General features: G+C 39.4%; 1 protein-coding gene across 2 annotated transcripts in view; it reads right to left on the bottom strand.

The window, feature by feature from the left end:
* CDC5L (cell division cycle 5 like) overlaps positions 1 to 27,350 on the bottom strand; it is a 64,250-nt gene that overhangs the window by 36,210 nt on the left and 690 nt on the right. The window contains exons 2-8 of one of the 2 annotated variants that reach the window (XM_008068692.2): positions 25,118 to 25,221; positions 23,223 to 23,384; positions 22,202 to 22,329; positions 19,513 to 19,612; positions 10,869 to 11,087; positions 9,279 to 9,423; positions 7,333 to 7,521 (exon numbers count right to left, since the gene is read on the bottom strand). In XM_008068692.2, the coding sequence (XP_008066883.1) occupies positions 7,333 to 7,521; positions 9,279 to 9,423; positions 10,869 to 11,087; positions 19,513 to 19,612; positions 22,202 to 22,329; positions 23,223 to 23,384; positions 25,118 to 25,221 (1,047 nt within the window). The remainder of the gene's footprint in view (positions 1 to 7,332; positions 7,522 to 9,278; positions 9,424 to 10,868; positions 11,088 to 19,512; positions 19,613 to 22,201; positions 22,330 to 23,222; positions 23,385 to 25,117; positions 25,222 to 27,350) is intronic. The other variant, XM_021717887.1, reaches the window with a different exon arrangement.

Raw genomic sequence — 27,350 nt, 5'->3', positions numbered from 1 at the left:
ATATTCAAACACATCCTAGTAGTGAATGGTATCTTGGTGGTGCCTCTGGCTGCTCTGGTGTAGCTAGGAATATGAGGATCTCTTGACCTCCTAATCTAGAGCCAGGGTGCATCAGACAAGGATCAATGAGAGAAACAGAACCACTAGGAATGTCACAGAGTAAGGAATCTGTAATAGGAATTAGTCCTATACACAGTTATGGGAAAAGCTAGACAGGTGAAGGAAGTAAACCCTCACACATCATACATTCTTGATAAAAAAGTAAATGAAAAAAAAAAAAAAAAAGGCCGAGTGCAGTGGCTCAAGCCTATAATCCCAGCACTTTGGGAGGCCAAGGTGAAAGGATTGCCTAAGTCCAAGGGTTCAAGACCAGCCTGGGCAACTTGGCAAGACCTCATCTCTATAATAAATCAAAAAATTAGCCAGGCATGGTAGCGAGCACCTGTAGTTCCAGCTACTTGGAAGGCTGAGGTGGAAGGATCACCCAAACCCAGCAAGTCGAGGCTGCAGTGGCCATGAGCACGCCACTGTACTCCAGCCTGGACTACAGATTGAGACTCCAACTCAAAAAAAAAAAGAAAAGGTAAATGGTACAGCCACTTTGGAAAACCATCTGGCAGTTCCTCAAAAATGTTCAACACAAAGTTACCAAGTGGACCCAGCAATTCCACTCTAGGTATATACCCAAGAGAAATGAAAAACATGTCCACACAAAGTATCTACTCCTGAGGAATAGATGTAATATGACAAATATTACCAACAGGCAAAGGTATAAAATACATTATACTTAAAAACCTCCAAAAGTGATCTGGTCAAGAAGTGGAGGAGTTTGGCCCAGTATGAGATGACCCAGTAGAATGCTGGTATACCTGAGAGCTGTCTCCTATATGGTGGATTATTCTCTTGTCCACTTGGTTACACTGGGATGTTTCCCAGAATCTCCTTCCCTGTATGATGCTGGGTTAGAGTTCATAAAAAGTAAAACAGAGGCAGCAGCAGAGAAAAAGGAGAGGTGACAGATGTGAAGCAGCAACCACTATACTCTGAAGGCTGTCATTTGTTAGCAGTAGAGAGACTCGCAGAGGAGCTAGAAAGTTTTAGCATGTCCTTGCACTTCTCTGCTCCATGTCCAGTTCTCCTTTACAGCTAGCTCAGAGGACCAACAGCAACCAGACTCCTAGCTTCAAACTCACAGAGGGTTGTTGCCACCAAAAGCCAACAACCCTCCAGACTTCTATACCAACTCCCTTCATGCCCAGCTTCCAGATTTCCCTGTAAGCTCTGACTGACACACACCAGAACTAATGACCTTTCTCTAATCCTTTAACTCTCCTTTTAGACCTTCACTTTCCTAGCTTTTCCCACAGCTGCATATAGGACTAATTCCTGTAACAAACTCCTTACTCTGTGACATTCCCAGTGATTCCGTTCCCCTCAGTGAACCTTGACTGATGCACCCTAGCTCTAGATTAGAAGGCCAAGAGAACCTCATATTCCTAGCTATACACAACAGCAGCAGAGGCACCACCAAGACACCATTCACAGCTAGGATGTGTTTTGAGTATAGGATGGCTATAATAAAAAAGATTAGTGTTGGCAAGGATGTGAAGAAACTGGAACCCTCACACATTCGAGATAGAAAAGTAAAATGGTACAGCCACCTTGGAAAACAGTCTGGTAGTTCCTCAAGTTAAACAGAGTTATGAGGACCCAGCAATTCCACTCCTAGGTATAAACCCAAGAGAAATGAAAAACATTATGTCCACACAAACATTCATTCAAGGCAGCAATATTCCTAACAGTCAAAAAGCAGAAATAACCCAACTGATCACCAGCTGATACATGGGTAAACAAAATGTGGTGTAATTAAAAAAGCTTAGCAATAAAAAGGAATGGAGCACTGATCCATGCTACAAAATATGGATAAACCTTGAAAACCTGCTAAGTGAAAGAAGGCAGTCAAAAAAGATCACATATATTTATGAGTCCACATATATAAATGTGTAGAAAAGGCAACTCTATAGAGAAAGAAAGCAGATTAATAGTTGCCTAGGGCTTGGCAGGTTTGAGGAGAATGGACGATGACTGCTAATGGGTATGGGGTTTCTTTCTGGATGATGAAAACATTTTAAAATTGGAGTGGTGATGGTTACACAACTTTGTGAATATATTTAAATGAGTGAATTTTTTGTTATATGAATTATATCTCAATAAAACTATGTAAAAATACAACACAAAAAGATTTCCATTAAATGTTCATTGAATTACCATATGATATGTTTTACCAAAATTTAAAAAGTTTTATTATTTTTCTTAAAATTTTCAAGTATTAATAATCACACTCATAAACTTTTTCAAATAGCAACGTTGAAAAAAGTGTGTGGGCCGGGCATGGTGGCTCATACCTGTAAACCCAACACTTAGAGAGGCCAAGGAGAGAAAACCGTTTGAGCCCAAGAGTTCAAGACTAGCCTGGGCAATATAGCAAGGCCTCACCTGTATAAAAAATAAAAAAATCAGGCACATGGTGGTATGTGTCTGTAATTCCAGCTACTTGGGAAGCTGAGGCTGAAGAATTGCCTGAGCCCGGGAGGTCAAGGCTAGGGTGAGCAGTGATCGTGCCACGGCACTCCAGCTTGAGTGACAGAGTGAGACCCTGACTTGAGGGAAGGAGAGAGGGAGAGAGGGGAAAAAAGATGGCAGAACATTCCTGTCAGAGAAGAGAAGACAGAGAGGGTGAGGCACAGACAAAGTGACAGAACCAGAAAAAGCATGCCCTACTAGGTTCAGTACTTTAATATGTGTTTTTTAAATATGTGTACAAGCAACATTGTGCAATGTGAACACTAACAAGGCCTCTATCAAAAGTATCTATATCACTCTGCGCCACAGGAAAGGAGGGTGACTAAAGAGATTCTTAGACTTCCTACAGTCATTATTGTTCCCTATTATTAACAGGCTTACACAGTTTAAGTGGAATCCTGTCTGCATTCAAGACTGTTAGGGTCCCTTCCATGTTTCCCCTGTGGATGGTTAGTTTTTCTCTTTCCCAGTCTGCCTGACACTACTTGGCTTTGAACACCCTAGAATACATTCCTCACTTGTGCTCAGAAACCAAGAAAATAAATGCAAAGTCACATTATTGTTTTGTAAAGGTTCTGACATGCTAGATTTTACTTGTAAAACCCCTGTGTCCAGACCTCCTCAAAGTTTTGAGTTGGTTAATAAGACAACTAGTATGCAATAAGTTCGTGAACTTTCATAAACAAAATAAGAACGATAAATACAAAATAAGAAGAATCAGGAGAGTGATAATAACAAAATCTACAGAATGATTAGTAACATACACACACAGAGGAGTGACAAAATATATAAGGACTTTATTCTCTGAAGATAGCACGACAAAAAATTTCTAAACTAGGGAATATCAGGAAGAGTTAAGAGCAAAATTGTTATTATGAGAAAAGGAAAACAAAATGCAAGTTTTTATTTTAAATTGGAGAAATCCAGCCTTTTTCCTCGACTAGACTCCCAGAGGCTGAACAGCTTTATACCCTCTAGGCAGGAGATTATAAGTTACTTCTCTGAGGAATCTGACCAATGTAAAAGAAAAGACCTAGAAATACTGACATCAAGAACTCCTCCAATGGATCATCACAGCCAGATCAGCCTCCAGGGAAGCCAGGAGTCAAAGGAGCCCAATCCACACCTAAAGAGTTCCTAGTCAGTTTGTAATTGTCCCCCACTTACCCCTAGATACAGGCAAAGAGCACCAGACATTTGAGGAAGCATCCAATATGAAAGACAGAATGCAAAAGAAAATCGCCATTTGGCCGGATTAATGGCTGAGCCTGTAATCCCAGCATTTTGGGAGGCCGAGGCGAGTGGATTGCCTGAGCCTGCAGGTTCGAGAACAGCCCCGGCAACTTGGCAAGACCTATCTCTACAATAAATAAAAAATTAAGCCGGGCTCGGTGGCTCAGCCTGTAATCCTGCGCCTTGGGAGGCTGAGGTGAGTGGATTGCCTGAGCCCGCGGGTTCGAGACCCGCCTGGGCAACTTGGTGAGACCTCATCTCTACAATAAATCAAAAAAAAAAAAAAAAAAAAAATCAGCCAGGCGTGGTAGCACATGCCTGTAATTCCAGCTAATCAGAAGGCTGAGGCGGAAGGATCACCAGAGCCCAGCAGGTTGACGCTGGGGTGGTTGTGAGCGTGTCACTGTACTCCAGCCTGGGCGACGGAGTGAGACTCCAACTCAAAAAAAAAAAAAAAAAAAAGAAGAAAACCATCAATAATAGTCTCAGAGAAATAGAGAAGATACTCATGAAGTAAAAAGGAGACATTAAAACTGAACATTTTTTAAAGAGCACTTACAAATTATATATGACAGCAGAAATTGAAAAACTGAATAAAGATAAAACTGAGAAAATCTATAAACAAAACAAAAATCAATACAAGAAAGCCAAAGACCAAAAACTGAAGAGGAATTAATAGGAAAATTATAGGTTCATAAAGAGAGCACAAAAAGGGAGGAAATTTTTTTAATTCAAAATAATTTTCCAAAATTGAAGGTATTAAGTCTTCAAAATGAAAAGATTCACCAAGCACCTAGCACAGTGGTTGAAAAAGACCCAAACCAAGAAACATGCGTCATAGATCATATAAGGTTCCAGAGAAAGAAAAAAACCAGGTTTCCTCTTAACAATCTGAATGGTATAGAAAGTCTCCAACAGCAACAGTGAAAGCCAGAAGGTCCTGGAGTACTACCTACAAAACTGTAAACAGAAACCATTACAATCTGAGATTCTATACCCACTTATACTATCAGTCAAATAGGAGGCTAGATTAGGAGCTTACAGATGTGAAAGGCCTCAAAAGTTCTACCTTTGAAATCAATCTAAGTGTCTACCTATGAAGGAATGGATAAAGAAAATATAGAATATATACATAGTAAAACACTATTCAGCCTTAAAAAAGAAATCCTGTCATCTGTGACAATGCGGAGGAACGTGATGGACATTACATTAAGTAAAATAAAATAGACAATGAATGACAAACTCCCCATGATCTCATTTGCATGCGGAATCTAAGAAAGAAACAGAGAGTAAATTAGTGAATACCAGAAGCTGAGGAGTAGGGCAACTGGGAAAATGTTTGTCAAAGGCCACAATGTTTTAGTTAGGCAGAAGGAATAAGGTTAAGAGATCTATTCTATATCACAGTGCTTATAGAGAATAACAATATATTGTACACTTGAAAACTGCGAAGAGATTTTAAGTGTTCTTACCACACCAAAAAGAATGGTATGTGCGGTAAGGTACATATTAAACAGCTTGATTCAGTCATTCTATAAGGTATACATATATCAAAACATTATCCTATACACTATAAATATATTTAATTTTTACTTGTTGATGAAGAAAACTAAATTAAATTTTTAAAAATTCTACCACCTGCCGGGCCCGGTGGCTCAGCCTGTAATCTCACGCCTTTGGGAGGCTGAGGTGAGTGGACAGCCTGAGCCCGCGAGTTCGAGACCCGCCTGGGCAGCGAGACCTCATCTCTGCAATAAATCAAAAAATCAGTCGGGCGTGGTAGCGCATGCCTGTAATTCCAGTTACTTGGAAGGCTGAGGTGGAAGGATCGCCGGAGCCCAGCAGGTAGAGGTTGCAGTGGCCGGAAGTGGCCACTGCACTCCAGTCTGGGCAACAGAGTGAGACTCCAACTCAAAAAAAAAAAATTCTACCACCTATGAACTTTTTCTCAGAAAGCTACTGAAGGATAATTAACAAGAGAGCTACTGAAGCTTCATTAACAAGAGAGCAAACCAAGAAAGCCAAAGACACGGGATCCAGATAGAGGGATCCAAAGAACTTTCCGGGGTCCCGGTGAAGGAAAATCAAGCAGTAAACAAAATCTGTTTATAAGCTGCAAACAAAATCTGAAGAGTAATTGGTCCAGAAAAGAGGATTCAGAAGTTCTAAGACAGACTTTTCTTCAAAAAGATCAGAATATCCAAAGTCAAGATTAAACGAAATTAAAGAAGATTGACATGGCAGGTATAGAGTCTAGAGCTGAATTAGTGCTAAGTAATCAAAAAACTTAGCAAGTGAATGAAATAAGTATTAACTATAAGAAAAAGAAAATACTATACAGTGAAGTTTAGAAGTGTGCTATATAGTATACTGAACATAATACTTATACAAATTATAAGGTACTTCATGGCTCAGCAATGAACAGGGTTTATGGTTAAAAGATAAACCAAGAATATGGAGCTAACCAAAATTATATGTAACAATAACGAAAGAAGAGAGAATAGAAAAAGTATGTATATATGCCAGAGAGAGAGAGACAGCCAGATGTCAAATTCTATGTGGAAAAAACAACAGGTAGTGCCGAAAACTGAATCAAACTCACACTCAATGACCAGTAAACATCTTAGCAAAAGAAGAGTAAAAACAAACAGTTGTAACTGGTACCTCTATGGGGAAAAAGATGAAGAGCACAACTGTTTTTCTGGCTAAGCGCTACACAGCTATTCGACTCAAAGCAAGGCCTTGAAAATATATTCTCAACTAGCAGAGAAAAGAAAATGAGATACAAAGATACTAAACAACTCAAAGGTGTTCTGTAAGTTGAGGTACTCCCTGGCATGCAGACACCCTGGGAACACACAAAGCTGTGTATATCCATACATTAGAGATTGTACTGCCAATATACTATGCTAAGTACAAAAACACAAGGAAATCTGATTTATTTCTAGAATTGCTAGGCAACATAAAATTTTAAAATGTGATGCTTTACTGACAGATACAAAAGACTAATGCTATAAATTCCGGGCTCAGTGGCTCAGCCTGTAATCCCGTGCTTTGGGAGGCTGAGGTGAGTGGGTTGCCTGAGCCCAAGGGTTCGAGACCCACCTGGGCAACTTGGCGAGACCTCCTCTCTACAATAAATCAAAAACTAGCCGGGCGTGGTAGCGTGCGCCTGTAGTTCCAGCTACTTGGAAGGCTGAGTGAAAGGATCGCCAGAGCCCAGCAGGTCGAGGCTGCGGTGGCCAGGAGTGACCACTGCACTCCAGTCTGGGCGACAGAGTGAGACTTCAACTCGAAAAAAAAGTTATAAATTAATAAATATAGAAATAAAACCATCTAATTACTGAATCTGCTGATTTAGCTTCTCTACTACAGAAATGCTCTAGAAACTATGCATTGAGGACTCAGTTTCAAAGTGTTTACCCTAAAAAAAACACAACCAAACCATGTAGTTCCTCTTCATGATAATTTTAAGGACAAAAAGTGAAAGGTTCATTTTACTGTGTGACTCCTTACCTGCAGAATTCTGTCCTGGGAAGCTGGCGTTCGTGGTGTTCTAAGAGCAATGCTATTGTTAGTGACATTGTACTCAGACAAAAGAGTACTGGAAGCAGAGTTTGTTATGCCAGATTCTTCGGCAGTTTGACGTGCAATTTCACTCGCTTGACCTACTTTTACAACTTCCTGGAGTTCTACATCTGAAATCTAAAAGGACACGGTTATCACAGTAAGCAGCATTTTAACTGAGAACCCATACAGCTTTAAATTTCCATATTCCAGAAAAATGAATTGCTCAAACTACATAATGAGTACCAGAGGTTCACTGTATTACTCACCTTACTTCTATGACTTTGAAAGCTTCCATAATTAAGTTTTAAAAAGCCTTCCCTATATATGAGGGAGGACTCAAAAAAACTGGAACCATTTTTTTGTAGGTTGGGCGCCTTGTGGTACAGGCTTTCCCCACTAGATATGTGTTGCAGGAACCTACTGGTATCAGTGTACCAGCTAGAGTTGTTGTGAGAGGCTGTGTTCAGTTTCAGTGAAATTTTGTTTTGGAGATTCTTTCAACACACTTGCCCATTTCACAATGAGTGATTAAGGAGCATACCTGCCCACAGAGTGCTGCGCACTCAGCAGTTTTTGACCAAAAACAACATGACTCCCATGCCCCACACTCCCTAATCACCCGATCTTGCCCTGAGTGGTGTCTTCTTTGTTTAACCAATGAAATAAGTCCTCAAGGGGAAACGTTTTGCAGGTGTGGAAAAGGAAGAGATAGAAACAAAAAATGGCAGAAGCACTGCAAGGCATCAAAATTGATGAGTTCAAAAACTAGTTTGAGCAGTGGAAAAAGTATCTCAATAAATGTACTGCATCAAATGAGGGGCAAGTTTAAACATGTAAGAATAAATACACAACTTTTAATAAATTAATTCTGGGTTTTTTTGGGTCCTCTCTCATAGTACAGTGGAAACATCCATATATGACATAGAATTAAGCTATAAAGGCTGTATCTCTATACCAGAATTCTTTCGAATCAACATATTAATATGCCAAGAACATAATGTAGCAGTGCTTATACAAAACTATTTATCAATATGAGAAAAAAGAAAACCAATTAAAATATCACACAGAGAGTTCAGTGAGCCACCAGCTTCCTAAAAAAAACCTAAAGGTGTTATCTTAGTAATTTTATCAAAATAAATGTACTAAGGCGTTCTAAGAAAAAAAAAATTATAGGCAAAATTTCAATTTAAGAAACACCTCTACTAGGAGCAGCAGCATATGACAAAATGAGTTTATGCCTAAGAATCTTGTATTGATGCAACCAATGCACTCATTTGGGGAAAGAAGCTCTTCTGGACTCCTGAGACCTTTCCTCTGCTCTATTAAACTTATCCAATTCAACAAAGCTGTACTACTCAAAACAAAAAAAGTTACTCACAGTTCCCATGTTTCTGACCAATCATAATGAAGTCAAAAGAATAGAGCCTGTAATAAGCTAGATGAGGCAACATTTGTATCTATCTTCTCCACAACTCCCACATTGATTTTCACAGCTGTTGTCTCAACAAAAAGAAGCATGACACAACAAAACTTCTTTGCTGAATGAAAACAGCTAAAAGTCCGGAAGAACAAACCACACCTTTATTCTGGTCAGCTACTAAAGAAAGGCCTGAAGCCCTAACCTGTTGACAAACTGTTGAGATGTGACAATTACTTATTAAGCTATCACATGAGTAGTTTAAGATCTGATATAATAATTTATAAAAAGAAGCTGCTGCTTATTTATCACATATCACAATGACTTATATTTATGTGTGGCTCACCCATCAGACTGTGAACATCTTAAGGGCACCGAGCCCAAGCCTGGTACATAGACCCTTAATCATTTGCTGAATAAATAATTTAAGCACAGAAATTCACACAATGAAAAAATTACTTTTTTATCAGATTACCTGAGGGGCAGGAAGTACTAGTTTGCTTCTCTTTTTAGTAAATTCAGAAACACCACTAGTTTGAAGAATAGCTGATGGTAAATCAGATTCTTTTTTCCTTTTCAAATGCTGTTTGTCTTTTTTTCTATCTCTTCCTTCTTTTTCACTGCCATGAATCAAGGTAGAGAAAGAAAGATTTTTAAGTTACATATAGAAAGTAACATTAAAAACCATATAAAGACTCATACAGTACTCTGAACAAATAATCCCATTTCTAAGAAAATAACTAAACACACACACAAACAATATGCATTAAGTTGTTCCCTACAACACCACTGCTTACTTACCACATTCAAGATGAATGCATACTTAGAATAGCTATCAAATTATTAATAGGCCACACTAAGTAGCTGAAGTACCAAATATTAAGACATATACATGTAAAGACTGTGACAGTGAAACACTGTATGTCAAAAGGAAAACAATTCCTATATTGTGATTATATTCAATAAAAATGTGTGTGCATACAAAAGGATGAAAACAAGTAGGCAAAAAGGAAAATAAGTAAATGAAGGAGATAAAATTAAAACACGCTGTGAATTTTTTAATTTCCCCTTAAAACTATTATTAAGCTTTGATGATCTTAAAACTCCACAAAATTTTTCCAAGGATATTTCAGAGCTGTCAAATGACACCAAGCCAAGCTCAAGGCAGTCTTCCAAAGCTCCAGGAATACCTCCCCCTTCCTTTCCTCCCATCTAGTCTACTCCTTCCAAATGATTAGTTTTCCTCTTCAATCTCTTTCCTTGTACAGCCTACCTAAAGCAAGGTCCTAATTTGAAAAATAAACACAACGGGGCACATGCAAGAAAAAAACCTATTTTCAAGGGTACCTGCATAATCAACATTTGTATACCTATCACTGAATTGTACCCCACATCTTTATAATAAAAAAAGAAAAAGAAAAAGGAAAACCTGTTTTACAGTGGCTGGTAACAGTTGCTCTAAAACAATTCATGTCAACAGAAATAAAAGGTCAACATAGAGTAAGAAAGTTAAAAATTCCTTGATAAGCATAAAAATGCTCTCCCTATAATATTCAGATATGAAATTTAAAGAAACTAAAAATCTCTAGAAATAGGCAAAATCCTTTACAATCTAAGACAAACATTTTATAAATATACCTACCTACTGCCATCAAGGTGAAAACACAAGATACATTGGTAATGTTTTATCTTTTAATTTCATTTTAATAAAAACAAAGTTAAAAATTTCACTAGAAGTCAAAACAGACTAAATTTTGACAGATTCCTTCAGTCATTAGTAAAAATAACCTATTTACAAATGTACACAAATATAAAGTTGTGAGTCAGTAAATTCACCAAGACCTGAGTGTCATAATTCAAGAGCCACAACAGCATTTTATACTAAAAACATGACAGCCAGGGTCACTGATTCTTCTCAGAAACATGAACTCAATAAATAATCAAAAGCACATACAGGCCACAGTCTGATAAGTAATAAAAATCTGGCTCTGACAAAGACAATACTTAGCTCTTCATAAAACTCCTACTATACCTTTCAATTTCCAAAATCTGCAATGTAACTTACGATCTTAGCTCCCCATCAAGATCCTGTTGTCTTAATTTCCTGAAATCCGCATCAAGAGCCTGGTAGTTTTCCTCAGAAGTATCGTAAAAACCAAGAGCGGGCTTTTTTTCAAATGGGATTTCAGCATTATAATCAACTCCTCTCTTCCTTTTTCTTTTCTTCTGAATTTCGATACCAGCTGCTCGAAGTTCTCTTCTTTTCTGGAGGGCAGCAAGACGCCTCAGAGGAAAAAAAAATGCAAAATCACCTCAAAAATCATCTACCATGGGGCAGATATGGACTGCCCAAGGGTCAGGAAAGCTATCTGCTTATTTGGGGAAGAAATAGTCATATAAATCCTCACTTCACACCACTCACCAAAATAAATTCCAGTTTTGGAATAAAGGTACAACCACACACACTTAATAAAGCAAAAAGAAAAAACTGGAATAAATTCTAAGTACCTATCTTATCACTGGATGAAAATATCCTACTAAATATATATTAAATAAATAAATGGCGAAGGAAGAATAACAGCTTCGGAATTTAAATTTTATAACTGCAGCACTATTTAAAAATCATAAATGAAATTAAAAGGCAAAAGGTAGGGAAAAGTATTTGCAATTAATATTAGGAATGATAAAATATAAAAAGACTAGGCAAGTTTTTTAAAATCACTGTGGGAAGAGCAAAGGAAGCAAATAGTTCACAAAGAAAAAATATACGTCTTTGGGAGGCTGAGGTGAGTGGATTGCCTGAGCCCGCGGGTTCGAGACCTGCCTAGGCAGTGAGACCTCATCTCTACAATAAACCAAAAAATCAGCCGGGCGTGGTAGCGCATGGCTACTTGGAAGGCTGAGGCAGAAGGATCACTGGAGCCCAGCAGGTCGAGGCTGCAGTGGCCGGGAGCATCCACTGCACTTCAGTCTGGGCGACAGAGTGAGACTCCTACTCAAAAAAAAAGAAAAAGAAAAAATATAAATAGCTAAATGGCAAAAGTTTTACTTAACTAATCATTAAAGAATCACAAGTTAAATTGACAAATACCATTTGTGCCTATCTAAATGAATACCATTCAGTTTTTGCTTTGTTTTAACGGCAAAGGAGAAAAAAATGGACAGTCTTCTGTACAAGTAATGAGAATGTATATACTGGTATAGCACTCCCCAAAAATAAGTTGGAAATACACATCAAAAGCCTAAAAGTAATCACATATATATTTTTTTGAGTTGGAGTCTCACTCTGTCGCCCAGGCTAGAGTAGACTGGCACGCTAACAGTCACTGTAGCCTTGACCTGTTGGACTCAGGTGATCCTTCCACCTGAGCCTAGCAGCAGGTCGAGGCTACAGGTATGCACCATCACCTCGGCTAATTTTTTGATTTATTGTAGAGATAAAGTCTCACCAAGTTGCCCTGGCTGGCTGGTCTTGAACCAATGGGCTCAGGTAATCCTCTCACCTCAGCCTCCCAAAGTGCTGGGATTATAGGTGAGAACGACCGTGACTGGCTGGTAATCACATATTTTAAGCCAGCAACTTCATGCTTAAGCCTTTAGTCTAAGGAAATGAATTAAACCAGGAGCAAGGACATAACTGCAAAACTGTTCACCAAGCACTGTTTATAATAGTGAGTAACTACACACAATCTAAACATCCATTAACAAGAGATTAAATGATTTTATAACATAGCTACAAGATATTATACAGCCATCTATACAATCTTTTTAAAAGGCTATAAATCTACTCTGATATAGAAAGAGGCCCATGACATAGTGCTGGGTAAAAAATGTTATAAAGTTTACACATTACAGAGCAATATGTAAGAATTTTAAGCAGCTCTTTTTCAGTAAGTACATGCTGAGGTGTGAAGGATGTCCATCAAAATATGGTAATCACTGGTGGGTGGAATTACTCTTTGTTTTTATTTTTTTCCTTTCTATTTCCCCCTAAGGCTATATTGTTAATGATTTAATGATGAAAACAGTTATTCACAGTATTAAGGGGTGAAAACAAGTTACAAAACAATATACATATAAGAGACTTCCAGCAAGGCAGCATGAGGAACTCCATTACCCACTCCCCAAAAAGACTGATGAAAACTATAACTATTGCCAGGTGTGGTGGCTCACACCTGTAATTCCAGCACTTTAGGAGGCAGAGGCGAGAGGATTACCTGAGCTCAGGGGTTTGAGACTAGCCTGAGAAACACGGCCAGACCTCCTCTCTACGATAAATTAAAAAATTAGCTGGGCATGGTGGCGCATGCCTGTGGTTCCAGCTACATGGAAGGCTGAAGCTGAAGGGTCACCTGAGTCCAGCAAATGGAGGCTGTGGTGGCAGCGAGTGTGCCACTGCACTCCAGTCTGGGTAACAGAGTGACACTCCAACTAAAAAAAAAATAAAAAAGAAAACTAAAATATTTTAAAAGCCATCAGTAAAAGTCCCTGGAAAGGATCTAAAGGGGATACAGTAAATATATAAACATTAATTTTTTTAAAAAACTACTTAAACTCTTCAGGCTCGGTGGTTCAGCCTGTAATCCCACACCTTTGGGAGGCTGAGGTAAGTGGATTGCCTGAGCCCGCGGGTTCGAGACCCGCCTGGGCAGCGAGACCTCATCTCTACAATAAATCAAAAAATTAGCCAGGCGTCGTAGCGTATGCCTGTAATTCCGGCTACTCGGAAGGCTGAGGTGGAAGGATCGCCGGAGCCCAGCAGGCGAGGCTGCGGTGGCCGGGAGCGGCCAATGCACTCCAGTCTGGGCAACTGAGTGAGACTCCAACTCAAAAAAAATAAAAATAAAAAACCTACTTAAATTCAATAAGAAAAGTAAGAGTGTGGTATCTGAATCAAGATTCACTCACTCTCTCCTTCTCCCCCAGCTGAGGGAGGAGACACCACTATATACAGGTGCAGCCAGGATATTAGCTTTCTCATCCTGCCACCAGATGCCTACTGCAGAGGCTAAGTCCCATCAAGAGTGGCTGAGAATTGGAGCTCCCTTCCTTCTAGGGCACAGTGCTGCTGAGAAAATTGGAAGTCTGATAGCCCTTGTCCCAGCTTATATGGGATGAGGCTGCCACAGTGGGAAAGGCAAGCCAAAGAGACCTGGGACTGCTGTCCACCTTAACCCCACTCCCTACCAAATACTGAGTTTATAAAGCAGGGCCATCTCTCAAAGACAAGCACTGTCAGAGCCCTAGAGAAGAAGCAGAACACAGAACAGAACAGAGAACTCCAAATCTCTCCCTAAAGGAACTGACTTCATTTGCAAGAGTGTAGAGAAGATCAAGCCTAAGGGCACACTCAACAACAGTGGAAGTTGTGGTAAAAGGCATCTGGGAAGAAGCACAACAAAGATTCATTGGAGATACAAGTGAAACTGCATGTCTACTAGTTTGCCAGGGAGAAACAGGGAAGTTTCCTGGAGTTAGAAAAAAATCTCAAACACAGACCTAAGGAACTATGCCTTCAAAGGAGCTCAAATATGATTGGATCAGTTAGTAAAGCAATCTATGTCCCCAGGTATTGTTGAAAACAATATAGCAAACAGCTGGCAATTAGTGGACCTCAGCAGCTGGGTGCACTCAGGGAAAGAGATGTCAAAGTGAGTCCTGCCCAAAACATGCCATCCCAGCATGACTGTGGGCATACTCAAGACAGTGCCTCCCTTAAGTGTAACAACAGAGGTTTCACATCTGGGGGGGAAGGGTGGGGAAGAATAGACTTCACTAAAATAGTCAAGTCAGTCACCAAATAAGTAAATAAGCAAATAACAATAAACCAGGAGGGAGAGTACTCAGAAATGCTACAACATATCACCTGAAATGTCCAGTTTCCAACAAAAATTATTAAGACATGCAAAGAAATAGCAAGGTATAACTTAAACACTTGAAAAAAAAACAAGCAGCAGAAACTGCCTGTGAGAGCAAACAGATGTCAGATTTAACAAAGATTCAAAAACAGCCATTACGTATATGTTCCAAGAACAAAAGGGAACTGAAAAGACATAACATGGGAGTCAATATACCCAAGGAGCAATCTTTTTTTAACACTGTTTAGCATATTTCTCTAATAGTTCATTATATCCTCTGATCACTAGTCAAGGACAGAACCAGTTTCTCAGAAGTAGCTACTGATAATTGCTTTACAACCCCCTCCCCAACCTGTTTCATAAGTAAGTTAACCTTATCAGCTCTTCATGACCTTCATGGCACAGACCCCATCAGTATGGCAACTGTCATGTGACTGACCCACTCATCTGCCTGCTGTCCATCACCTGACATCAGTACCTGTGCATACCTACCTCTGTGATGACATGGCGCAGACTACCACCTAATCAATCACCTTAATAACCTTGCCCCATCAGAGGGGAAGTTTAAAAAGAGTTGACTCCAAGCAGCCAGCTGCCATTACTTTGTTAAACTCTGGTATGTCACATGCCTCTTTGAACTATAGCTACATGTTTCTTGGTTTTGGCCCCCTACCCTACCTTGGGGCGGGGTTGAATCAATCAATATCTATATCTCTCTCTGCCCATTCACCATTGTTTTGCTAAGCCACGGTCTGACCATGTGGCTCCTTGAGCTACAGCTGCTATGTCTCCTAGTCTTGGCCCCCTCCCCTACCTCTCTCTAATTTACTTTTTAAATATTTTCCAAAGCCGGGCTCGGTGGCTCAGCCTGTAATCCCGCGCCTTTGGGAGGCTGAGGTGAGTGGATTGCCTGAGCCCGCGGGTTCGAGACCCGCCTGGGCAGCGAGACCTCATCTCTACAATAAACCAAAAAATCAGCTGGGCGTGGTAGCACATGCCTGTAATGCCGGCTACTTGGAAGGCTGAGGAGGAAGGATCGCCGGAGCCACTGAACTCCAGTCTGGGCGACAGAGTGAGACTCCAACTCAAAAAAAAAAAAAAAATTTTCCAATCTAACTTCTTTGCAATTCTTTGCATCTTTCGCGTATCACTGGATCACACCCAGATACCCACAACCTCAGTGAGTCTGACCTAACATTCTGGAGGCCCCTACTGGGATTTTTACCCTAACAGAAACCATGATTAAAGAAGGAAGGTATGATGACAATTAAAGAATATCAGTAAAGAGGCAGAAATGATTAAAAAGAACCAAATGGAAATTTTGGAGTTGAAAATTACTAAGCAGAATGAAAACTTCACTAGGAAGGTTCAACTGGCAGAAGAATTAACAAACTTGAAAACAGACCAGTAACAATTATTGCAATCCAAAGAACAGAAGAAAAAAGAAAAAATATAAACAGAACCTCAGAGTAATGTGGGGCACCATTAAATGAACCACGTAATAGGAATACCAAAATGAGATAAGTGAAAGAAGCAAAATATTTGGATATATAATCGCTGAACATTTCCCATATTTATTGAAAATCATTAATATACACATCCAGGGAACTCAACAAACTCCAATAAGATAACCAAAAAGAAATCCACAAACACACCATATAAAAATGGTAAGACAAAGACAAGGAGAAAATCTAAAAGCAGTAAGACAAAAATTGAAATTCAACACTTGAATGGAACCTCAGTAAGATTAACAGTTGACTTCATATTAATACAGTATACAGTATGATCTAATTTTTTATAAATGTTAGTGTATATATAACGTACACGTAAATGCCATCTATACTGAGAAAGGTTTGGAAAGATATTTCAAAATCTTAAAGTAATTTCATTCTTTAAATAAAGAAAATAAAGACCTCAAATCCCGTTACAAAACCCTTATAGCGTAATACTAAGTGAATAACCAAGCTATATAGCATGATATCAACCATTTCCAAAATGAAATATTAACAATACTGGCAGGAAAAGTGTATTATTTTTATAATCAATAAAAATGCATTAAGTTCTAAGATATATCTATAATTTAACGTTTAAATTAAACAGTCCTGCACTACATATAGGCCAATCCAACCTGTTGTAAGACATATGTAAAATATAACTAATAAAGATGAGTAGATTCTACAAAACAATCTGTAGGAAATTGTGGGATATATTGAAATCTGCAAAAATCTATTTAAAGCCATCAATGCTAGCCATACTTGGGAGATTTTTCACACATGCATGTGCTAAATCACAGGCCCAATCCACGTGGTTAAAAGGCTCCAAAAATTTGTTTCCACATAACCATGGATAAAAATGGAAAAGTTAATTTTTTTCAGTCTTTCTCATATTCTTAATCCTAAATAGTGTACAGAATAGAAGGGTGGCTGAGAATGGTAGAAAACTTAGTACTTCCTATTGCTGTTTACTATCCCAAGCTAATCATACTCCCACATTAAGTTAACTATTCTAGGCTAGTGATTGGCCAACTCTGACAACAAGCACCTTCAGGCTTGAAAGAATCCTCCATTCCATCCCAGGATCTGGAACTCCAAAGCCATTCATTACTGGAGAAACCATCAACCCAATGTTAGTCATCAGGTCAAGAAGCACTTCTGAGCCAGCCTGGGGACCACAAAAGGCACTGTGTAAGCTAAGAAGTAACCACCTCTGACTTTCTCCTTTCCTTGCCAAATTCTTAACTTTTAATGTGACTTATTCTCCAACCTGGCTCTGGCAGATAAAGAAGGAAAATCAAAGTATTTTATGACCCTGTAAAGCTGTCTTTTGGGGACTCTGGCACTTTTTTTGTTTTTGCTTTGTTTTATTTTACATTTTGATTGATTGATCCATGCTCACCTGGCAGCTTTTAAAACAATTACCTGCTGTTTGAAGTCATTCACTACCCATAAACTTCTACAGATCAAGAAACCAGGCTCCCTTATCTTCCTCAAGCTGCCCGTTTCCTTTACTGTTTTCAAAACTCCTTAGATATTACGTCTGACTAGTTGTCAGTCAGAAGATCTTTTAATCCACCCATAGCCTACAGGTACTTCTCCCCTTGAAAATGTTCCGCTTTCCTGGTTCAACCAGTGTAAATCTCATCCGTATTGATTTATGGTTACCTGTGACTCCTGTCTTCCTAAATACCATATAACCAAGTTATCCCTCAACCACAGTGGACCACCTGAGGACAGTGCCACAGGCCTAAGGTCACTCATTTTGGCCATAATAAACTATCTTAAAATATTTTTTAGAGTTTGGCATTTTTTCATCAACAGGAGGTTATTGCAATGCCTGAATCTCAAAAGCAAATAACCTTTTACACAATTCAGATTTGCCCTTTATCTACTTCATCTTGGTTTCCAGGTCACTGGGAACAATATCAGCCATGGATTTAACCAAAAGGATAAAATAAGGGGAAAGCGAAGAAAATCCTGGGTAAAAGACAATGCCTTATATATGTTCACTAATTTTTTAAATGGAGATTTCTATGAGAGCCTAAAATTTGGTCCTAGACCCATTAACTCCCTCTATGTTCAGCTGAGTTTCCTGTTTCACAGCCAGTGCCAGCCCAACACTAATCAAGGAGAGTAACTAACTGGCAGTCATGCAAAAGTCACGTAGGGTCACATGGGTCCTCCAACCACCTAACTCCAATAAGGACACAACAAATGAAGCTCTCCTATGCCAACATAACAAATCCAACGTACTAGGTAAACAGCATTACTTCTGCCATGGCTCACAAAATTTTTAAAAACATGTATTTTTTCTATAAATACTCTAAAATGGTCAGAGGAAAATTAAAAACTTTTCAGGATAATAAAAAAAGCTAAGGAATATTAGCAAAATGGGAAATGGACAATTCCAATTATAAGTCATCCAATATGACTGATAAATCATGCAGTTTTATTGCTCTTAAGGATGTATAGACTAATTATTGAACTATGGATAGAGACAACCATACTGTGATATTGTGAAATATAATTCACTGGTCTTCATTTGTGTTTCCTGGCAGACAACTCCCAAAATCCTTGGAATTTTAAAAGTTAAATGTCTGTCTGTATGCCAGTGAGATAACTGAGTGGCTGGTAGCCCTCTGGTAGCTTCAGAATGAGGGCTTACAACCAGAAAGACCAAGGCAGAACTAGAGGGTTGGAGCTTTCAGTCCCATTCCCCAAACTCCAGAGAGGGGAGATGGGCTGAAGACTGAGATGATCAGCAATGGCCAATGATGTAATCAATCGTGCCTACGTAATGAAGCCTCCATAAAAACCCAAAAGACAACTTGAGAACAGCCAAATATGTGGGGGCGCCCAGAAAGATGAACACATCCACTTGCCGAGAGGGTGGCAAGTCCCAACTTCACAGGGACAGAAAGAAGCTCCTGCGCTCGGGACCCTTTCATACATCATCTTAAGCATCTCTTCGTCTGGTTGTTTATTTTTATCACTTAAAATATCCCTTGTAATAAACCAGTTAATGTGTTTCCCTGAGTTCTGTGAGCAACTCCAGCAAATTAATGGAACCAAGGAAAAGGCTGTGGAAACCCTGTTGCTGACTGGTCAGAAGAACAGGCAAAATAACCTAGGGCTTACAATCAGCATCAGACACAGGGCTCAGTCCTACAAGAGCCCTCAACCTGTGTGATCTGGCACTATCTCCAGGAAGATAATGTCAGAATTGAATTAGAGAACACCTGGCTGGTGTCCACTACAGAACTGCTTGCACACATCTGGTCACAGAAATCTCTGTGCTGATTGTTAAGTGAGAGTAAGAGAAACACTTTTTATTCCCCTGTATATCCATACATACCTGGCTTCTTCTAATTGTTTCTCTCTTGCTTTCCTCTTGGCCTTCTTTCCCTGAGTATTAGCCAAGCGGGCTCTGGCTTCAGAAAGCATCTCAAGCTCATCTGCAAAAATAAAGAGAAGAAAAACTAAGTTATTCTCCAAAAGAAGCAAGGTTATGTAACAGACATACCCTAGTACATAAAATGAGAAGAAAAAATATGTATGTTATACACACACACACACACACACACACACACTCATTATTTGGTGTAGTATAATAAAAATAGTGTGAGTTTTGAAGTTAAAAAAACCTAAGTTAAAAACTAAGCCCACTATTTGCAGCTATGTGACCTTAGTCACTAATTTACCCTCCCTGAGCACATTTCCCTATAAAACTCTCTATAAAAGTGGAATAACAATTCCTACTTTGAAGATGTTGAAGAGCCAAGTAAAATGAAATATGTAAAGTATCCAACAAGCACTCATAAAACAGTGGGTACAATGAACATATGTTTCATTATCATCAACTAACTGGCACAGCATAAATTATAAATTATAAAAACTATTTAATTATGAGGAAATCACTATTATTGGATACATTTTTTTTTCCTCAGAAATATTTCTCTTAGCCGGGCTCGGTGGCTCAGCCTATAATCCCACGCCTTTGGGAGGCTGAGGTGAGTGGACTGCCTGAGCCCGCGGGTTCGAGACCTGCCTGGGCAACTTGGCGAGACCTCATCTCTAAATAAAATCAAAAATTAGTCGGGCGTGGTAGTGCGCGCCTGTAGTTCCAGCTACTTGGAAGGCTGAGGCAGAAGGATCGCCGGAGCCCAGCAGGTTGAGACTGTGGTGGCCGGGAGTGGCCACTGCACGCCAGTCTGGGCGACAGAGTGAGACTCCAACTCAAAAAAAAAAAAAAAAAAGAAAAGAAATATTTCTCTTGTCCAATACACTTTTCATGGCTCTACAGAAGAGAACGTCACTACTGATGCCTTAGAAAAATTTCTATACAAGACTGTCCAATGGAATCACATGGAAACTTAAATTCCGGGATCAATGCCCTCCCTTGCCTTACCATACAACAAATATTCACTGAGTGCTTTACAACAACCCTGTGAGGTAAAGTAGATATTACCATTCTCCATCTAGCAGGAAAGGGAATCGAAGCTCAAGAAGATTATAGACTTAACTAAGGTCAAAGAGCTAAGTGGCAAACATGGGTCTAAAATCCAACTCCTGATTCTGTTTTCATTAATGTATATATTTATGGGTTACAAGCATTTGTTACATGCATAGAATATATAATGATCAAGTCAGATAATTTGGGGTATCCATCACCTTGAGTATTTATCATTTCTATGTGTTGGGAACATTTCAAGTTCTCTCTTCCATCTACTTTAAAATATACAATACATTGTCGCTAACTATAGTCACCCTACTCTGCTATCAAACATTAAAAATTATTTCTTCTATCTAACTGTATGCTTTTACCCATTAACTGACCTCTCTATCTCTACACCCCCCACTCACATACCCTTCCCAGTTTCTGGTATTTATCATTTTATTCTTTACCTCCATAAACTCAACTTTTTAGTTCCCACATATGAGGGAGAACATGCAGTTTTTGTCTTTCTGTGCTTGGCTTATTTCACCTAACATAATGACCTCCAGTTCCATCCATGTTGCTGCAAATGACATAATTTCATTCTTTTTTAATGGTCAAATAGTATTCCACTGTGTACGTATACCACATTTTCTTTATCCATTTGTCTGAGGGATACTTAGGTTGATTCCGTATCTTTGCTATTGTGGAATTCCTATCTCTTGACTCAAAGTCTCACAGAACCATCTTAAGTCTCCATCACAGTCTTTTTTTTTTGAGTCGGAGTCTCACTCTGTCGCCCAGACTGGAGTGCAGTGGCCGCTCCTGGCCACCGCAGCCTTGACCTGCTGGGCTCCGGCGATCCTTCCGCCTCAGCCTTTCAAGTACCTGGAACTACAGGCGCACGCTACCACGCCCAGCTAATTTTTTGAATTATTGTAGAGATGAGGTCTTGCCAAGTTGCCCAGGTGGGTCTCGAACCCGTGGGCTCAGGCAATCCACTCACCTCAGCCAGCATAGTCTTGAAGTGTTGCCTTCTTACACAGATTAAACGACCCACCTACAGCCAAAGTAGTAGTAAATAAGAAGACTAAGGCCCAATAGCCCAACCTGTTGCCTTTCTCCATAGAATGGACATGAGAAACAGGATCCTCAAGAGCATGCCTCTAAAATCTGCCCAGTAGTATTACACTGCTCAATTTCTTTATTGGAGGGGTGGGGGGAAGGGAACAGAGATGGGGTCTTGCTACACTGCCCAGGCTGGAGTGTGGTGTAATCACAGCTCCCTGCAGCCTTCAACTCCTGGACTCAAGAGAGCCTCCTGCCTCAACCTCCTGAGTAGCTAGGACTATGGGCACACACTACCATACCTGGCAACACTGCTTAATTAAGTGAATTTTAAAAAAGGAAGATAAAGGGGCACTTTTCAAAAAGAGCAACTACTCTGTAATAGAAAAGACTGGACACATTTGGAGACTCTGAATAACAACTGCTGATACAATTGGGATTCTAAAGATAGAGGAGTTCAGAAAGGAACTAAACCAGTTAAAAAGATACCTGAGGAGTTTACAGTCACCGAAGAAATACATTCTCACAAGTATACACTTACCTTCATCCATATCAATTGGATCAGGCCGTGCTGGTTTTGTTTCTGGATTTGGATCTATCTCTCCAGGTTTAAGTTTTCGTGGATCATCTGTTGTTTCCTCTTCATTGTCTCTTTGGGCAGCTTTATCCCTAGAAAAAAATGAGTTAGTCACTGTCATGCCATTTAGTATTAGAATTACCAGGTTGCCTAGCACTGACACTCTTGTTTCCAAAAACCTAGTGGATAGGCTTCAACAAAATAAAGCATTTCTACTATCACTTCATTCGAAAGAGATATTAAAATCTCTAACTTCAGTGTTTCTAACCATTATGAAACAAGATTCAAGGATGGGCGTGGTGGTTCACACCTATAATCCCAGCATTTTGGGAGGTGGAGGCTTGTCTGAGTCCAGGGGTTCGAGACCAGCCTTAGCAACTTAGAAAGACCTGGTTTCTACAATAAATCAAAAAAAATTAGACAGGTGTGGTGGGGCACACCTGTGATTCCAGTTATTTGGAAGGCTGAGGCAGAAGGATCACCTGAACCCAGCAGGTCAAGATGGCTATAAGTATGTCATTGCACTTCAGCAGTGACAGAGCAAGACTCTGACTCAAAAAAAAAATTCAAAAATGAAATAGGATTCAAACAGCCCGTAATCATAAATGCAGTACAGCCACACAAATTTTAAAAAAACTATTAGTAGAGAACCAAAATGTTCCAATAGTTAATTTTAAGCAGTGTGATTATGGGTGACTTTTATTTGTTCTTTTCCTATTTTTCCCCCACATTTTCTATGATGAACATGTATGACTTGTATCATTTTTTTAAATTATTATTTTAAAAAGTAGATAACAGGAAACATAATCTTGATCAACCATGAGATTTGGAATATATATTGGAATATAAAATCCAATAGCTTTAGCTCCTTGAGTTTTACTCACATCTGTAATTAAAAGTTTAAAGATAGGAAATGCCAAAATTTTATTCAGTATCTTTCAGAACATATACACCTATTTTATACTACTTTGGAAGAATCACTTACAGAAGAAATTCATAGTGTTCCAAGCACTGGGCCGCTGTTCTTCCAATGATTGGAGCAATGGTCCTCCACTGAGTTGGCATCAACTTGGCCAAGTGCAAGAGTTTTTCCTCCTCTTCTCTGGACCATTCCGTTTTCTTAATGCTTGGATCCAGCCATTCATACCTATTAAAAAGATATCATTTTATACATGAATCAGTCACCTAGCATAAATATTCAACTTACACAATGAACACACTGACTTTTAGTGTCTGAAAAACATGAAAAACACATGCTCTCATCCTTCAATTACTAAACTGCTTCTTTTTTTTTTTCTTTTTTTTTTTTTAAGGCAGGGTCTCACTCTGTTGCCCTGACAGAAGTGCAGTGGCACAATCAAAGCTCATTGCAGCCTCAGCCTCCTGGGCCCAGATGATCCTTCCACCTCCGCCTAAGTAGTTGGGACTACAGGTATGTGCCACCACATCTGGTTAATCTTTTTTTTTTTGTAGAGATGGTCTCACTAGGTTGCCCAGACTGGTCTCAAACTCCTGGACTTAAGCAATCCTCCCGCCACAGCCTCCCAAAGTGTTCGGATTACAGGTGTGAGCCACCATGCCTGGCTTAAAACTGTTCTTTTTGACAAAAGAATATTCACTGTGTTATTAATCTTACACCACTCAATGTTCCCCATCTTATCACATCCTACTGTATTTTAATTACGTAAGATTAGTAATGTCTAAAAAAGGTTACTTGACTGAATAGTGATCATATGCCTTCTTTCTCAATTATGATTTAACTTAGATTTTATGAGAAGTTTTGAAATATTTGGAAATACAACAATCTACCTCCAATTTTTACAGTATTTCTAGTTTTCATAGTACTTTCTCATGCTTTGACTCCCACAAAACACCTTGGCTTACTTCTTCAAGCACTTAAACTCACTAAATGCTTTACAACATCATATGCTTTCATTTGGGATGTTTTTAAATTTAATCAAACCTACCATAGCATCCCTCTGTCTTTTCTAATGCTCCACTCAATCCACCTTTTCCATCTATTCTTTGTTGTATGAGAGTCTCTCAAATAGGACATAAGTCCTACTAAACATCAGAGTAAGAGCTTAGTGCCACTAAGAGAAAACAGAAATTAGAACCACTTCTTCAGCCTGAGAATCACCTTCATCTGTAAAGTACAGATGTGCCTATCCAAGTGCCTAGGAAATTAGGTCACTCTTGTACAAACCAAAGTAGGTTCCTAGCACCACACAGGTTGGGGCTGGGGCCAGATCATTCATGCCAAGAACACATGCAAATAGCTTAAAGTGTCCACTACCCTGTGATTTAAAAGGTGATACCAAAGGTGTGGTGCTGGTTTATATTATGTCTAAGGGTAGCAATATACAATATTTCAACTCCATTATGAGAAAGGTCATCATAGCTAATTGCAGCCTCAGCCTTCTGGGCCCAGAAGGTTTTGCCTAGAAAATTAACCATTACTTGTAATTCATTTCGTTGAAAAAATAAGTTCTAAAACAGCTAACTCATAAACTTTGGAACACAATTCATTTAAAAGCAGGGCCCCATCTGTCCCTAAACATAGACTCTGTGCTTCACAAAACACTCTCAAATACATTAACTCATTTAGATGGAGCCTCACATCTTCATCAGTTAGAGGCAAGTATTATCATCCCTAATTAGGAGGAAACAAGGGCAGGAGAGAGGAGATAGAAAAACAGCTTGCCTAAGATCACACAGGAAGCAAGTGACAGCAAAGTCAAAAATCCAAATTCCCATCTCCCACTCCATACTTTCTGGTATTTTATGATGCCTGCTTTCTTTGATAAGGTTCAAAGAACTGAAATTCTCCTCATCATCATTAAGGTCATTTCTGTTTTCCACTTATTAACTGATACATACCATCTGGCTTTGCACTGCTTTGCTGATTTTCTATGCAGCAGCGAGGCAATCCTAGACCATTGGTTTTTCCCATATTTCATTACCGCAGCCTTCAGAATTTCATCCTAAAAAATTGTCAAAGAAAAAGAATACACTCAATCACAAAACTCCAAGTAGAAAAAGATAAAATTTTAAATTAACTCTAATAGGGTTGCTATAGACAGAGAGAGAGAGGAGACATATATGCACATAACCTAGGATTTAAAACAAACAAAAAGGAATGAACACCTCATTAACTATAAACAACAAGTAAGAATTAGCAAAATGCAAGAAATTAAGAAGAAATCCCTTAGAAGGACATCTTACCCTCCCTTACATAACACTCACCAATAAACTGGGATAGAAACAGCCCATTCCAAAAAACGCTATTTTATGATAGAGATTAAGAAAAAGTAGATTTGCACTAGCTCTCCTAACGTTTTAAGTCTCCAGTCTTTTGTTTCAAGAGCATTAAATTCAATCACTCTTCCCTATTGTGATAGTCTTGAATTAAGTTTTAGTCATTTTTTTAAAAAAGTATTCTTCAACGTGTAGCTGTCCTTTTCAAAAGGTATACAATTTTTTTAAAAAAAGGTTAAAACTAACTCATTCATTTACACAGTCACTGAAATAAAACACTCCCTGAGCACCTACCTTGAACACAGTCTTGAGAAAAGAAAAACAAATAGGAACCATCCTATTTGTCTCAAGAAGCAAGAGGCCTTTCACCAGAGGCCCAAATAGAACTTGGGAAGCGAGCTGGACCCGGTGAACCCTTTCTCTAATCCAAGCTTCCTGCCTCCAGTTTACATATGGCATTTCCTCCCCAGTCCCTTAACCCCAACTATAACCCAAGAATCCACATTTCAGGTCTAACCCACGAATTAAGTATTTCTCCATCACTCCATCAGTCAGCCCCTTCCCCATGTTCCCCCAGTCTCTAGCTATCATTTCACAGGGTACCCACTGCAATGTAGAATGCACCAAACCCAGGGCAGATGCAAACACCAGGATTGACGGAGCCATAGATGACTGCACCTAGGGGAATTCTACTTTTAGGTTTCTATTCACATTGGACTTACAGCTACATGCCTCATACCTGAACCACCCCACTCTATCCTTTACTCTCCCATTATCAAATATTTAAATTAAAAAAAATAAAAGGCCACAGAGTTTTGACCACTGCATGAAATCCTGCTGAAACTTGATTTTGTACAACTGTCTCTCCCTCACAAGTCATCTCTTCTCCAATTTAAACAGCCTGGTTCCCTCAGAGCAAGCCGAGGCAGTTTTCACTGTCTTTATTTGTAACTCTGCTGCAGTACTACTGCACTTAAACATACCTTCAACTAAATATAGACAGCAGAGACCTACCCTCCTAGATGCATTCCACAAACACCTGTGGTTACTGTCCTAGGCTCTGAGGATACCAAGACCTGTCCTCTTGCAGTGCTGTCTGGTGAGGGGAAAAAGCAACCAGCACTTACCTGAAAGACTACAATGTGGTCAACGGTCCTAAACGTTGTAAATGTATTAGCTCTTGTAATCAAAATAATAGTCTAGTACTGTTATTTTCCCCATTTAGAAAAACGGGAAAACTGAGGCTTTGAGAGGTTAAGAATCTTACCCTGCATCACACAGAAGGATGTTATACTTGGAAAAGGACAAAGCAAGCTATAACAAATGGAAGAAAAAGGTACCATGAACCACTGAGGGTGCACGTATTCTTACAGGGTGACCAGACAAAGGTTCCAAGAAGTGTTTCGGAACTAGTTTTGAAGGATGCTAACAGAAAGATGCAAAGCAGTAGGAAAATACTCCAAAAAGGCACAAGTTGTAAAAAAAAAAAAGACACAGAGCATGAAAAGATATGATGTGCTCCAAAAATGGACCCATTCTGTGCACTGCGAACACAAACGCACTAAAATCTACTTTCCGTTTCACTACATTTCTATTCTCCACTACGTTTCTGGAAGGAGAGACTACCATAGGCAGCTCATCCCACCCGGTTTCTAACCAGGCACAGGCGGACTGACAGGAAGATAAGAAAGGGCCAGACTGCGGGACCGGTCGGGGGCGGCAGGGCACGCCTTGCTGAGAGGTACCCGGGGCAGCGGGCACACACGAGCTTTGGGCACCTGCACCTGGGCTGCTTCCCCGCTGGAAGGTCAATGAAAACGCAAAGTTGTGGCCACAGCAACTTTATTTTGGAGAC

The sequence above is a fragment of the Carlito syrichta genome, unplaced genomic scaffold (genome assembly GCF_000164805.1).
Source record: "Carlito syrichta isolate Samal-C Ts95f unplaced genomic scaffold, Tarsius_syrichta-2.0.1 Scaffold311474, whole genome shotgun sequence".
Classification (NCBI taxonomy): Eukaryota; Metazoa; Chordata; class Mammalia; order Primates; family Tarsiidae; genus Carlito; species Carlito syrichta.
This window is presented reverse-complemented; position numbering and strand designations above follow the sequence as displayed.